Source organism: Mus pahari, chromosome 2 (assembly GCF_900095145.1).
Source record: "Mus pahari chromosome 2, PAHARI_EIJ_v1.1, whole genome shotgun sequence".
NCBI classification, from domain to species: domain Eukaryota; kingdom Metazoa; phylum Chordata; class Mammalia; order Rodentia; family Muridae; genus Mus; species Mus pahari.
In genome coordinates, this window is record NC_034591.1 from 135368548 (window position 1) to 135384695 (window position 16148).

At 38.7% G+C, this 16148-nt stretch overlaps 1 protein-coding gene across 12 annotated transcripts in view; it reads right to left on the reverse strand.

The window, feature by feature from the left end:
• Nucleotides 1-16148, reverse strand: part of Erc1 (ELKS/RAB6-interacting/CAST family member 1) — a 295346-nt gene that overhangs the window by 266668 nt on the left and 12530 nt on the right. For 11 of the 12 annotated variants that reach the window (XR_003843179.1, XR_003843178.1, XM_029534691.1 and 8 more), the window contains exon 2: nucleotides 3986-4809. Coding sequence is in view for 10 of the 12 variants with exons in the window: in XM_029534691.1 (XP_029390551.1) it covers nucleotides 3986-4654 (669 nt within the window). In the remaining 2 variants the exon portion in view is untranslated. Of the gene's footprint in view, nucleotides 1-3985; nucleotides 4810-8440; nucleotides 8557-16148 lie in introns of all 12 variants that reach the window. The other variant, XM_029534681.1, reaches the window with a different exon arrangement.

The following is a 16148-nucleotide window of genomic DNA, read 5'->3' on the forward strand; positions in this document are numbered from 1 at the left end:
AAAAAAAAAAAAAAAGAACTAAAATTAAATTGTAAAAAGACTTCCACACTAGATTGCAACATGACTTCCAGAGGAAAAGAGTAGACTGAGAAGTTCCAATTCTTTGGAAAGTAATATTCTTACAAGTAAACCATGTCAGATACTTATGCAACTTTATTTGATTCACTGAATTATTTTCCAAGAATAATTCCCACTACAAGAATATTTCCAAGAATATCCCACTACATTCCAAGTAAATAAATATAACTCTATAAGAGGAAATGTCTCATATTCATTTATATATTTCTATTCATGCAAAGGCCTAATAAATAAAATTCAAACCCCAGATTAGGGGTATAGTTTAGTGGTAGAGCATTTGTTTATCAGGTATAAAATCTTGGGTTCAATCTTCAGCACCTCAACAGAAAAGAGAAGCAGCCAATTCCAAAAAGAATAACTATTCCAAGCAAAAAGAAAACAGAGCTAGCGAGATGGTTCAAGAGGCAAAAGAATTTATCTCCGGAGCCTGAAGGTGATCCTCAAAACACACCATGGAAGCAAACCTGTTCCCAAAAGTTATCATCTGACCTCCACACATGCATGGGCATGTCTGAACACACACACAAACACAATGTAACCACAAAAAAAAAAAAAAAAAAAAAAAAAAATTAAAGGCACTTCACTTGCCATCCTACAATATTAAACAGAATATTCTATTCAAGCAAAACTTTAGTGAAAGAGCATTAAAATAATTATTTACTGTATTTCTGTACATAGTCATGTGTATACATGAATGTACAGGTATGTGAACATGCAAATATGCACGCTTATAGCTGTGTGTTCATGTAGAAGCTAAATCTTGATGTCAGATGCCTTCCAGATTCATTCTCCATCTCTGTTTACACCTAGAACTTGAGGATGTCACAAGACTAGCTGGCCAGCAACTGCAGGGATAGATTCTCCTGTCTCCTTGTGGGCTAGAATTACAGGTGCACATCACCATGCCCAGCTGTTACATGGGACAGAGGGATCAAACTCAGGTCCTCACACTTGCATTTTACCAACTAAGCCATCTCCTCAGCCATAAAATAATTATTCTTAAGATAAGCATACAACTATATTCAACACAGAGAGGTCTTACAACACATAATCAAGAAAAAAGTACAAGGGACTGGAGTGACAGCTCAGCAGTTAAGCATGTGGCTGCTCTCATCTGCTAGAGGTCCTTAGTTCAATTCCCAACAACAATGTCATAGCTTACAACCATGTCTAATGGGATCTGATGCTCTCTTCTGGTATGCAGGCTTACATGCAGAAAAGCACTCATATACATAAACAAATAAAGCTTTTTTTTTAAGTACAATAGCTGATGAAAATAAAATCTAAAATGTAACTTCTCCAAAAGCTCCACGAGCTCTGCAACTACACAAAGCCCATAGTAAGACTTTCACTCTTCTCTAAAAAGCTTACACTAAAGTCTTTCTAATCACTTTTTTTTAGAAGAAAAGGGTTTCTCTGCTCAAATATATATTTATATATACACATACACACATACATAAATAGACACACACACATACACACACTTCTCTTAATCAACAACTATTTGAAAGTAAAGTAACAAAAGGAGTCTGAGACATAGAAACACCTGAGAAATTTTATCATAGACACAAGCTTCTAAGAGAAGCTATAATAATGAGCTATGCCCACCAAGCAATCCTAAGCAAATATGTTCTCTACTGATAGGATTCTGGACCCAGCTCAATCAGATCAAACATTTGAAATGGACCAAAATCCCCAGGCTCAAACAGAAATACAGAAATGTATCTAATTGGTATAAATTCTAATAAACCAGTCTTCATCACAAATAAAAGATGTCTGACCTCTGGGAGCTAAGAAGAGGATAATGAATGCACTATTTAATTAGGGGCCCAATGCTAGCTGACTATAATCTATTAATTAGCATTCTCAGTGTCTGTATCTCACTGTACTGTCTTTAAAATTGCACCCTTTGTTTTTTGGACTGAAGTTACACAATTTTAGAATTCTGTGGTAATTACAATGGGTGCAAAGAGAATGTATCTGCCAGCATTGGCTTTTAATTAGGGCATGGGGTGGACCCAGATAAAGCAGTGTTCACCATCTTCAGCAAATAATGGTTTCCTTGGCAGGAAAAACCTGTGGTCTGTTTCTCTCCCAGAAAATACTAAGTACCCATAATTGTATTCTCAGAAAATTAAATATTTTGCCTTTGAATATAGCATGGTAACTAGAAAAAGGATACAGAAATGATTTCTCTCCTGATCCCCATACACCCTTAAAGTATACACATTAAAAAATGCTTTATTTAATTCAAAGACAAAAAATATGCCAATAGCTTTTTTCCTCAATGAACACTTCCAGGTCACTTGACAATAAAACTACCTTATTGGTGGCTATGTTTTCAGCAAGACACGTTGATTAGGTAATTCAATAGTGTATTTGGTAAATCCAGATCTGCTTTTAATTTATGTACTGAGTAATCGAGACAGACTGAGAGACAATGAATCTACTCTTGAAAAGACCAGTTTTGGGCTGGTGGTCAGGCAAGCTAGCATAAATCTAAGCACTTTGGGATGGAAGCAGAAGCATTCCAGACCAGCCTACGCTACACAGTGAAATAAGAGAGAAGTACTGAATTGACTTTAAATTGTTTTTAAAAATATGAACCTTTTACTTACTCTGGTATACCAATGAATACTTTTTATTGAGGTGACTTACAAAAATATGGCAGAGGGGAGCCAAACACAGTGGCCCATGCCTTTAATTCCAGCACTCAGAGGAAGCAGGGGCAGCCAGATCCCTGTGAGTTCTAGGCCAGCCTGGTCTACAGAGTGAGTTCCAGGACATCCCGGTGTTACTCAAAGAACCATGTCTCAAAAACCAAAACAAGCAAGCAACCAACAAAATACCCTGCTCTTATGGGGCTGGAGAGATGGCTCAACAGTTAAGAGCAGTAGCTGCTCTTCCAGAGGACCCAGGTTCAAATCCCAGCACCCACATAGCAGCTCACAACTGTCTGTAACTCCAGTTCCAGAGGATCTGACACCCTCAGACATACACAGAGACAAAACATAATACAAAAATAAAATAAAGTAGAAGGATATGACTGAGGGGTTACTTACAGAGGCTGATTCAAATGCAACTGTATCACCAAAAAGCCCTTTGCTTTTTTGTTTTTGTTTTGTTTTTCCAGAGAGGATTTCTCTGTGTAGCCCTGGTTGCCTTAGCACTCTCTCTAGACCAGGCTGGCCTTAGGCTCACAGAGTTCCGCCTGCCTCTGCCTCCTGAGTGCTAGGATTAAAGGAGTGCACCACCACCACCACTATCTTCCGGCCAAAAGGCCATTTCAATACAGATGATGACAATCTGAAGGCAGCAAGACAGGTCCAAGTATCTCCTGCTACAGACAGGAAAACGCTCTTCCATTGAATGGTATCGGTGGTCCTGTGTTTGATTGTTTCTAACTTTGAGACAAAGTCTCAATCTGTAACCTCAGGTTAGCCCTGAATTCACTACTTAGCCAAAGCGGTCCTCAAGGTTTTTTTTTTTCTTTCTGAGACAGCGTTTCTCTATGTACCTTGGCTGTCCTGAAACTTGGCTGTCAGAACTTTGTTCTGTAGATGAGGCTGGCCTCCAAGTCACAGGGATATGCCTGCCCCTGCCTCCTCAGTGCTGGAATCAAAGGCGTGCACCACCACTGTCCAGCTCAAGTTGGGTTTTTGTTGTTGTTGTCATTGCTTTGTGATTTTTTTTTTAAATTTATATGTGTGAGTGTTTTGCATCATGTACAGGAACAAATCTAAAAAAGGCTAAGAAAGTAGAAACAGAATTCTAAAGTAAAAAGAATAAATAAAAAAATAAAGGAACAAAGATGGGGGAAATCTAAGACAGGGTGGAAAAGGAATGCCTCTTTTTGTTTATATACATGGACTCAGCCCATAAAGATAAATGTATAAATGAAACTAACCTGGTTTTCCTCCTGTACAACTCGGTACTGCTCCTTCCAAATGGTGATTTTGGAAGCTTCATCTTTTCTCAAGGCCCGCTCTTTCTTCAGCTCTGGGCTCCAGAAGGTCTTGATACTATTCATTGAAGAACTTAATTTGCTCTCCTTTACTTCCACATCTTTCCTCAAAAGATCGTTTTCTCTTAATACTTCCTTCAGCTGTGTCTGCAGATCCATGATGGTGTTATCTCTTGCCTGACGAAGAGAGTGAGGTACAGTAGATGCCATACTAACAGGAGGGAGGTGATGTTCTCCAAATGCTATGGTATCACTAGCAACCCCACTGCTTGCTATGTTGGGGCTACTGCCCATAGCAGTCATCCTAACACCATAAGGCAGGCGTCCCCCAGAACGGCCAAGCGTCATGGTGCTTTTAGGGGTCTCAGCACCCACGTTTTCATGGTCACTTAGGTACATAGGGCCAGATGTAGCATAGGCAGCATTTAAGGACTGTATATTCTCCATTGAAAGGGTTTTCCCACTGCCACCTCCAACACTATTTCCAGAACTCCCTCCTGTACTATTTGTTCGCCGATGACCTAAGCGAGGGGACCGAGGAAGCCGAGGTGATCGCCCAGGACTCTGGCTGCTTGGTTCCACTTTCCCTACTGATCGAGCACTTCCATACATGGTTGCAGGGTGAACTTAGGCGCCAGAAATGGTATGAAGGAGAAAACAACAATGCAATTCTGTGAGGTTTCTCTGTGGCTATAAAGTCAGCTTAAGGCTAACAGAAGTAGCAGGCCAGCAGTTGTCCAATCTTGAAGAAATATCTTATGCCATATCTGCAATGAAAAGATCACACATTAAATATTCCAATGATATATACTTTTCTCAGAAGTATTCTGTTACTTTTATCTGAGGAAGAATCACTTTTCATTAAGTATTCTCATGGCTTTAAAATAAGATTACTCATAATGTAATGTTTTTCTAACTAAAAATGAGAGTATCAGGCTGGCGAGATGGCTCAGCGGGTAAGAGCATTAACTGCTCTTCCAAAGGTCCTGAGTTCAAATCCCAGCAACCACATGGTGGCTCACAACCATCCATAACAAGATCTGACTCCCTCTTCTGGAGTGTCTGAAGACAGTTACAGTGTACTTACATATAATAAATAAATAAATCTTTAAAAAAATAAAATAAAATAAAAATGAGAGTATCGACTGAAAATTATCAAGTGAAACATTATTTGAATAACAGAACTCAGAATATTATATAAGATCAGTGCAAAAATATCAATACTTGGATACATTATCAGAATCAATAAAAGAACTTAATACATTAGTCAGAGAGAAGCTCAATATATAAATATTAATACTTTGACACATTATTAGAACTAATAACAGCTAAATTTCCATAAGATCAATATTTAAATATCAATACTTTCATATACATTGGGAATAACAATTAGAAAATGTAGCTTTTAAGGTTAAGGTTAGGGAGATGGATCAGTGTGTAAAGTACTTGCCATGCTATGATGAGAACACTTGGTAACATCCCCAGAAATGAGGTAGAACTGAAGGCAATAGCATGCATTTGAAATCTCAGTGCTCCTATGGTGAGATGGGAGGAAGAGAAGGGAAAATTCCCAGAAGCTCATGGGCCAGCTAAAGAACAAAAGACCCCATTTCAACCAAGGTGAAGGCCAGGACCAATACCTGAGGCTGACCACTGCCAAACGCATATCATACAGAGAGAGAAGAATGGGGGGTGGGAGGGGTGAGAAGAAATGTAGTTCTGAGTTCAAGCCCCAGCACTACATTAATGGATGCTGCAGCACACACATGCCAATAATTGCAGCAGAAGAGGTAAAGGTCATCTTCACCTACAGCTGAGTCTCACATACACAAGACCCTGATCGAAAAATAAGTTAAATCATATTAACAGCAACAAACCTATAAAAAGTACCTTAAACCTAACAAAAATGTTCAAGCATTTCAATCTCTTCTAAAACACATAATACCTCAATAATGAAAAAAAAAAAAGTTAAAAGTTACCCGTACTGTGAAGGTATCAGTTCTTCTCCCAGTTCATTAACAAAATCCCAGTAGATTTTCGTGTAATTTAAAAATGCTGATTCTAAAATTCAAATGGAGGACTAAAAGTACAATAGCCAGTTCCAGAGGAATCAGACACCACTGACCTCTGGGCACTCGCATTCATGTGCATATAACCCATAACACATACACATAATTAAAATAATGAAAATAAATCTTAAAAAGATATATAGAACATGCTCTTAGCCACTGAGTGCTTCCTCCCCCTTTTTTTAAAACTAATTTGGCAGGGAAACCTCTCCTTGATACCAGGTTACCGAGTGCTTTTATGTGTAACACTGAGCATATGTATCACGTATATCATCAGTAAAATAATGTACATGATCACTGGATACTGTATAACACCCAATAATGTTCTAAGTAAAATTCCAGGAAACAAAGTCACATCAGATCATCATATTCTCATAAAGAACTACAGACTTTATTATAAAAGCAGATATGTGACATGTTTATAATCCTAGCTACAGGGAGTTTGAGGCAGAAGGATCCAGAATTTGAGGGCAGCTTGAGCTACGTCTCAAAAAATAAGATGAAATCAAATAAACAAAACAAATAAACCAGAGAGACAGGGTTGTATCTGCTTGTAATCACAAGCATTGGGGAAGATGAAGCAAGAGGTTATCGAGTTCAAGGCCAACATGAGCTTTTACAAATTTCAAAACAAGCTGATGTATCTCCAGCAAAACTGTCTCAAAAAGAAAGAATTGGAAAAAAGTACAGAATACTGGCTCTGCTCTTGACTGCCCACTAGAACTTAATGGTAAGATTTGATTTCTGAGGACACTACACACATTGGTCACAGAACATAAATAGCTGGTAAAGACCAGGAAGCGTCCTCTCCAATGCCTACTTCACTGGAGAGAAAATGAAAGTCATCAACAATATTCCCAAGCTGTGAACAGCAAAAAAGGGTCTGGCATCGATGTTATGGAAGTAACCAATCACTTTCTGGTTGGATTTAAGGACTGTTCCACAGGAAGAAGCACATGCCTGGTATCGCAAATCTAGCCAATTAACCCATGGTTGGGAGCTCATAGGCCCCAGGAGTGAACTGATTATGATTATTTTGCTAAACAGACATAATACCACACTGCCCTCCAAATTTTATCTCTGTATCTGTAGAGTACTGCCATTCTTAGTTTTTTTGTGCACAGAATGATGGTTAACACAGAAACTCACTACTGGTGAGAGAAGTGCAGAGAATTAGTGGCTGTAGAGTGCTCAGCCTAAATGGGACATACTGTATATCCTGGCCTCCCCGAGGCTCAGGGACCATCAAGGGAAAGGATTCAGAGACATTGTAAGAACCAGAGGTCAGGGAAAACCCAGAGCAAAGACTGTCTTCTCATGAGGGGACCACTACACTAAGGAACTCACAGCAGCTGTGTTTCCCTACACAAGATCAAGCCAGTCAACAGTCTAGCACTGAGTGAAGGGGGTTAAAAGCCTACACACACCTTTAACTGAAGAGCTATGAACAGTTGATAGCTTCTGGGGAAGGGAAAGTCAGTTTTCTTTCTGAGTATGGTCCCCTACAGTTAACCATGTTCCAGCGGGTGGTTCAACACCCAGAAGAATATGAACAGCACAAACTAGTCAATGGGTAACTGAACAAAAAAAGACATAAAGTTGGAAGGATACCAAGGTAGGGATGGACTGGCTCTCAAAACTCCATAACTGAAATTTCTAATACAAAAAGGCTTTGCATATAGACCACGCATATCCACCATTATACTCTAAGTCTTTTCTAGACCACCAATAATGCCTACCTCAGCTATATATAAATAATTGTGATACTTAAAGTGAGTCATCTGGACAGAGGCGCACGCCTTTAATTGCAGCACTCAGGAGGCAGAGGCAGGCAGATCTCTGAGTTTGAGGCAAGTCTGGTCTACAAAGCAAATTCCAGGACAGCCAGGGTTATAGAAAAGAAACCCTGTCTTGAAAAACAAACAAACAGAAAGTGGTTAAACAAGAACAGTTTGCACATGTTCAATACAGATACATTTTTCTGAATAATTTTTACCATTGATTGGTTTGATCTAAATACAGAACCTAGAATACACTATTTCCTACTTTCTATCTGCCTATTCTGGACATGTCATATACATGGGAAAAAAATGTGACCTTTTTGGGTGAAAGGTTAAAGAGGAACAGCAAAGGGTGTCAAACTCTTTTGCTAAGTTGTTTCATAACACTCCAAATTCCACTTTGCATATTTATTATCTAATCTCAATGAGTTCTCAAAATAGAACAACAAAATTGAAGTCAAGCCTGGCCACCTTCATGCCACCACAAAGCTTCTAGATCATAAAAACACAAAATGTCAACAATGGCCCCACACCACAGATACACTTACTCTCTTACTCAGAATCCAGAGTATATCCAAATGGCTACATGTACATCTGCATACAGAGATTGCAAGGACCCTTTAATCCTCACTCTTCTTACAAAAGCTGTAAGCACAACATGGAACTAAAAAACAAAAAACAACAAAAAAAAAAGCTTTAAGAGTAACATAGTAGGGCTGGTGAGATGGCTCAGTGGGTAAGAGCACCCGACTGCTCTTCCGAAGGTCCTGAGTTCAAATCCCAGCAACCACATGGTGGCTCATAACCATCTGTAACAAGATCTCACCCCCTCTTCTGGAGAGTCTAAAGACAGCTACAGTGTACTTACATATAATAAATATATAAATCTTAAAAAAAAAAAAAAAAAGAGTAACATAGTAACTTACCTTAAATTAATTATAATAGAATAGGCTCACATAAATGTGCTATGAGACATTTATAAGAAGATGCAAAAGATGTAATTACTACCATTAGCTATTTAAAGCACTTCTAGTAAAATGCTGGCCTAGCTATTTAAAGCACTTCTAGTAAAATTCTGGCCTAAATCTCAAAATCACTAGACTAACCTGCTGTGCTAGTTATACTCATGTGTAATAATCACTTACTATCTGAAAATGAGTTAAGTATTTTAAATTTTAAATTATATTTCAATTTTTTTGAAAGACTGTTTTCTCAAAAAACTATAAAATTTCTAAGGTCACAAATATTCATTTTAAGCTCTCTGAAAAAGTGATTTAAAAATCATACTGAAGTACAATGTAGCAGAATCACAATTTGAAATGAGCTACCATTTGAAAAAGAAGTTTCAACTTCTAACTTTTTTATATATAGTAGTAGAGATTAAACCCAGGGCTTTGCACAAGGTAAGAAAGGGTTACCATTGAGCTACATTTCCAACTCAGAAGATTTTTTTTGCTTGTGTTCTGAGACAGGATCTCTTGTATCTTAGTCTGGCTTCCAACCTGTCATGTAGCTGAGGACGGCCTTAAAGTCCTGATGCTCCCCTTGCACTTTCCGTGTGCTGGGAGCACAAGCATGGAGAATCATGCCCAACACTTACAAGTTTTATGTTTTAAAACATTCTGCATGTTTCATAGGTTCTGAGGTCAATGTACAATGATGTTCATTACTGTATCATTATACCAGCAAGAATGTAAATTTTCAGCAAGAGATTGGTTTAATTATGTTATCTGCAAACTCTAAATATACTTATCTTTACCTGACATACAAAGATAACCATAGTATATTGCTGTAAAACAGAAAAGTAAGTTGTGAAAGAATACATATAATACAATCAGTAGTACACAAAATGATACAACACGCATTATGTTCATATACACACAGGAATGACTCCAACCCTTAGATCACAAGTAGCCAAGGCTAGCTAAGATAAAAGTCTCATGAAAACTGTAACTTACTTAAAACATTATGAGAACTTTTTGTGATTTTTTTTGCATGTATGTAATGTTTGCATTATACAGATGCATATTGCGTATGAATGTATACTTACTATGTAAGTTATCTTCCTTGGTTACTCTCTACCTTACATGTTGGGGAATGGTTTTGTGCACTGTGTACTCAGATGCTGATTTCTCTGCCCAGATATCTGGGTGCAGTCCAGATGATAGCATGATCAAGCATCTCCAGTCTCTATGTTACATAAAAATTGTTTTCCATCACCTCTGATTGGTTAATAGCTCTACAGCTAATCAGCCCATTAGCTGGGCAGAAGTGATAGGCAGAATTTCTATTCCCAGTCAGGGGGTCCCAAAGGAACGGGGGGGGGGGNGGAGAAGCAAGTGTGGAGAAACCATGCGGAGAAACCAGGAAGATTCACCATGAGATCACCAGGAGGAAGCTGCCATGGAGACAGAAACACATGGACCAGAGCAAACCAGGGCAAGACCAGATGGCAAGGAAATTTGGCTGGGTAGTAGCAGCCTAGTCAGGTTAGATCAGAATCTGCCCAGCTATTAGTGCTTGCAACTTGTTAATAAAAAATACCAGGTCTCTATATCTTTATTCAGGAGCTAAAACAGGCATAGAAACGCCCTGTAATTAATCAGGTACAAGGTGGGGCAAAGAACTCCACCTCCCCCCAAGAATTACATTTACACTTAGATACTGAGGCAGGTCGCTCACTTGAACGCAGAGCTCCCAGATCTGGCTAATCTAGGTAAGCAGCCTGACTACAGATCGTCTGCCTCTGTCTCCAGAGTTCCGGGATTATAGACAGGTGGATACTAAGAATCCAAACTCTAATTCTCATATTTACATAACAAGCACTCACACCTCCAAAGCCACATTGCTAGTCCCTTCTGAAAGTTTTGTAATTTGACTGTATAGTTTTAAATGGGAGCTTTAAAGGTGATGTTGCATAGCTATATCAAAAGTGTAACAAACCCTGGGCCGGTGAGATCACCTCATCAAGTAAAAGTGCTTTCCACCAACCAACATTTGAGTTCAATCCCAGGAATATGGAGGAAGGAGAAGAATGACCCCTACAAGCCGTCTCTGATGGCTACACACAAAATTTAAATATAAATGTATTATTAGAAAAAGTGCAGCAGGGGCTGGAGAGATGGCTCAGCAGTTAAGAGCACTGACTGCTCTTCCAAAGGTCCTGAGTTCAAATCACATGGTGGCTCACAACCATCCGTAATAAGATCTGACGCCCTCTTCTGCTGTGTCTGAAGACAGCTACAGTGTACTTACATATAATAATAAATAAATCTTTGGGCCTGAGTGAGTGGGGCCAGAACAAGCAGAGGTCCTGAATTCAATTCCCAGCAACCACATGATGGCTCACAACCATCTGTCCAGCTACAGTGTACTCATATACTATAAAATAAATCTTAAAAAAAATAGAAATTTACACATTAAAGAAAGCACTCATCTCTGTTACACCTTCCACATGTAACTTAGTAAAACTAGGTTTGTTTAAACCATATGTGCCTGACACACCTTACCCTGACTTATACAACCTTAGTGTGACTGTAGACTAGAAACTAGAGATCGCTGGCTGCAGCAGCTCCAACAAAAGGGCATAGTAACATGAAAGAGAGTCTCTGATAGGACAGCAAAATATGAAATTAAAGGTGCAATAATATTTGCCACTGTTATTATTTTTCCCTTTTATAGAGGGATTAGTAACTCAGTTACAAATCAGATAGATTACAGGTTTCAATAATTCTTATCAATTTAATCAAGCAAATAGTGAGTTCTATCAACATTCTCACCATGACAAACACCTTGTCAAACAGATACTTAGGACTAAACAATGTTGCTAAGCAGAGCCCTCTTTTCTATCAATAATCTGCCCCTTAGCTCCAGGAAGGCAAGATCTGGCTTAGGGCGCCTTCCCTTGATTCTAACCCTCATTTACACTGCTCTTTTAGAATGATAAATATTCAACTGTAACTTTAATTATCTTACATTTTATACCAAATCTCGTCCTAAATAAAATAATAAAAAAAATCATGAGCATGGTACAATGTGATATGGGCATGTCATCCCAGCTTCTTGGGAGATGGAGTCAGGAGAATCACTTGAACCCAAGTTAGACAAGAGCAGCAGGAACAGCTTAACGGTAAGATCCTGTCTATTAAAAAATAATGAAATTTAAAGCCAGAAGTACCTGTTCACAATTTCTAATCCATAAAACCCAAATTCCAATATCTCATAAAATACAAAAAGTTTTAAATGATCTGGTAGCCTAACCAGGCTTGTACCAAAATGGAAATAGCAACATAAGAGATGAACGAAGAAAGCTATAATCCCTGAAACCTGCTTTACAACCACATAGGAGCTGGAGATGGCTCGGCAGTTATGAATGAGCTAATACTGTTCCTTCAGAGGACCACAGTGCAACTCCCAGCACCTACGTATGTAGCTCAAAACCACCTGTAACTCCATAATCATGAAAGACAAATCCCCACCCAGCATAGTGGCACACATGCACACATACACAAAATAAACAAACAAATAAATAAATAAATGTAACTTTTTTTAAAGTGGAGAAATATCAAGGAAAACACCTGAAGGGATGTAATTAAAACCGTTTAAAGCAAAAACTCTTAAGAAATTCTTTAATAAACATGAATTTTAACTTCCATCTAATTAACCACACAAGTTAAAACTAAGTACATTTGATCTCAACAGATATGAAAACCATCCATTTACTAATTATTAATGATGAAAATTTTAAGTTAAAAAGAAACTTTCTTAACTCAATAAAAGGTATGCACTAAATCAGCCAATACAAGTATCTGTAGAGAAATAACTCCGAAGGTGCTTTGAAAGCTATAGCTTGTATGTAAGACTCGCAAGGNAGGCAGAATAGGAGGCCTAAAAAGAACTTCTACCAGAGTAGAGCAGGAGTCAGGGACATCTCCACCCTGAGGCCAAGCCAGACTAAATAGAAAGACTGGAGTCAGCAGAACACACACACACACACACACACACACANAGAGAGAGGGGGGGGGTGCGTCTTCTTGATAGTTCAAACAGGTTCTTCTTAACTTTATTTCTTTATTTTAGGGGAAGAAATACACAGACTTGGTGGACAAAGCAAGGTTTCAATAACTATTTTTTTCTCCTACAGCTTATATCCCCCAATAAAATCTTTCAAGCTGTATAAAAATCACAATGTGGTTACACTCTATTTCTCTTCAAGTAAACAGTTACAGTGAGCACAAGGAAAAAAGCAGCATGTTCTCCAATACATGATCAAACATTTTATATATTACAGGTAGAAAACAAATTATTCCCAAGAACCCACATACATTCGTGTCTAGGCAACTTGTTAAAGGTTTACATAGTGTAAGCAAGCAAGGTATTTTTCTCAGCCAGTTTCTCATACTGGCAGGCTGCAATTTGTGATTACAAAGAAAGGATCAATCATTTTATTATTTATCTTAAAAAAATAATCATATAAAAAATTTTAAAAAGACGACGACTAATCTAAACTTTTATATAAAAACAACCAGTCATTTCTACTTTAAATCCTCAGGGTGCACATTAACAATTTTTTATTAAATCATATCAGGAAGCCAAGGGCAAAAATGAGTACCATAAATTAATCGTCACCTTTAATCATCAATCCATCTTTAGCAAGAAAGGCACATCAACTAGTACTAGTCGGGCTGTCATTGTTCTTGTTCCCTGGCCTCAAAAAGTCCCTCACTCAGTTATCAAAAGTGTTCCTTTCTGAACTTTAAATTGTTCCCCAAGATTTTCTAAGTCAAAGCCACTAACAAAAATATCTTAATTAAACAGACAATCTAGAGCTCTAAATTCTTCCTAAGTGTGGTTATCGTTACTAATAATCTACATCTCTAAGCTCTGAGGGTGATGCTGACTCATTCATCTGCTCCAGCAGCAATGCTTGAAAAAAATCAATCATGTCACTGTTACTGTAAGTGCCAAGGACATTGCCCAGTGAGGGGCTGGAAACCCCCTTAGAGTTTTTATACAACTCACAGATCTATGAGGGATGTTATGACCTCGAAGGCAAACAGAGTGAACTCCACAACAGCATGGAGTACTAAAGATGTGTAGTCCTCAGGGCTCTGCCTCTCTGAGAAACACCCATTGTGATTGCTCTAACCAGTGGGTGACCCTCCTGAGTTCTAAAAGCTGTTTGCTGTTCCTCTCACAGGCACACACTCTACTCCCAGCACTGAGAAGGTAGAGATAGTAGGATCAGGAATTAAAAGTCAGATTGTGCTATAGGAGACCCTGTCTCCGGTGGGTGGGGGGAATCCCCTTAAGCAGCAACCTAGACTAGATTCTTACCCATGGAATCTAAGCTGACAAACACTTTTGTTTCTGTTACCCTTTGACAATTAGCACAAAGACCAGAGCACCAGAAATTTGGCTTATTCTCCTTTCTGTTAAGTGATAAACTGTTAGATCAAAAAGGGCTCATCTTACCAGGTGTAGGCTTGGCCATGCCTTATGTGTGTATTAATTATGCTTGATATTATAATACTTAACAGAGATAAAGACAAAAAGTTCTCTCTGAAAAGTAAATGACAAGGACACCCCTCATCAACATTCTATGCAACCAATGCTAGAAATCCTAGCCAGAGAAGGGGGGAAGGGGTACCTGAACTGCAAAGAAAAAACAGTAACAATTTACACATTATACAACACAGAAATCAAAAAGAATTTACAGGTTAAGTTATTAGGCTAAGCTGGCAAAACTTAGAAAAATACAGCCTATTCTGAAAAATTCTAATTTGCCTCCAAACAGCAACAATAAACAGAAAATAAATTTTATTTCAAAATTCTCTTGACAACCAGACTTACCACTGGTACTCCCAGCACTAGAAGCTAAGGCATGGTAACTGCCATGGAATGAAGATCATTGCAAACTGCAATCAGCTTGGACTACAAAGCAGGCCCCTATCCTCAAGTTAAATAATCAGGCCAGGCATGGTGGCACACTCCTTTAATGTTAGCACTCAAGACACAGATTGGATCTTTGTGAGTTCCAAGCTAGTCAGGACTAAATAGTGGAGCATGAGGGGTTAAGTTTATTACTTATTAAATGAATAAATAAAAGCTAAGAACCATGACATATGCTTGTAGGCCCAGCTATTTGGAAGGCCAGAACAGGAAGCTGAGGTGGCAGGGTAACTTAAGCCTGGGAGTTACGGCCAGCCTGAACAACACTGTGAGATCAGGTCTTGTCAAAAAAAAAAAAAAGAAAGAAAAAAAATAGTAATAATACAAAAACAAGTCTAAGCATTAATAAAACAAAAGCTGTGTGAGAATATTGCAAAAGAAAAGAACTACAAACTATGCAGTGGCTCACACCTGTAATCCCAGCATTCTGGCAGCTGAGGTAAGACTGCCATAAATGTGAGATTACCCTAGTAAGACAATGTCTCAAAAAGCAAACAAAAACCAAGTGAAGGGCTTCTGGGATGGCTCATCACTTGCTGCAAAGCCGGATAACCTGAGTCTAACCCCTGGGATCCCCATGGTAGAAGGAGACAACCAAGTATAACAAGTAGTCTTCTGACCTCCACCAGCCCTCCATGTCTGTCTGTCTGTCTGCCTGCCTCTCTATCTGTTTCTACCTCTCTCTCTTTCTCTCGCACATACACAAATAAATAAATGTAATTTTAATACAATCATCTAAGAAATGAAAAACAATGGAATCACATTTAACAATTCAAGATTCCACATCATTCAGAAGTGATTTTACCCAACTTGTAAGTCTAACCAAATTCTAATTTAGGACCTCAACTTCCTCTTATATTTAGAGGGGGTTCCTGTATGTGCATGTATGTGAGTGTAGGCACAATCATGTCTTGATCCACATCTTTCAAAAGTCAGAACAACCTCAGGTGCCTGCTCACCTTCCACCTTATCTAAGACCTACCCGGTGGGATTTTGGGTTTTGTTTTGGTTTTGGTTTTTGATTTTTGGAACATGGGATCATGTTTAAGCCTTGAGCTTGCTATACAGCTGAGAAGAACCTGGAACTCTGATATTCCAGCCTGTACCCCGAGTTCTGCAGCTGCAGACTTATACCATCCTGTCCAATCAATCAAGTGATGAGCATCTAACACAGGACCTCAAGCAAGCTAGGCAAGCACTCTACACTGTGTAGCCAGTCCTGCACTCTACACTGTGTAGCCAGCCCTGCACTCTACACTGTGTAGCCAGCCCTGCACTCTACACTGTGTAGCCAGCCAGTCCTGC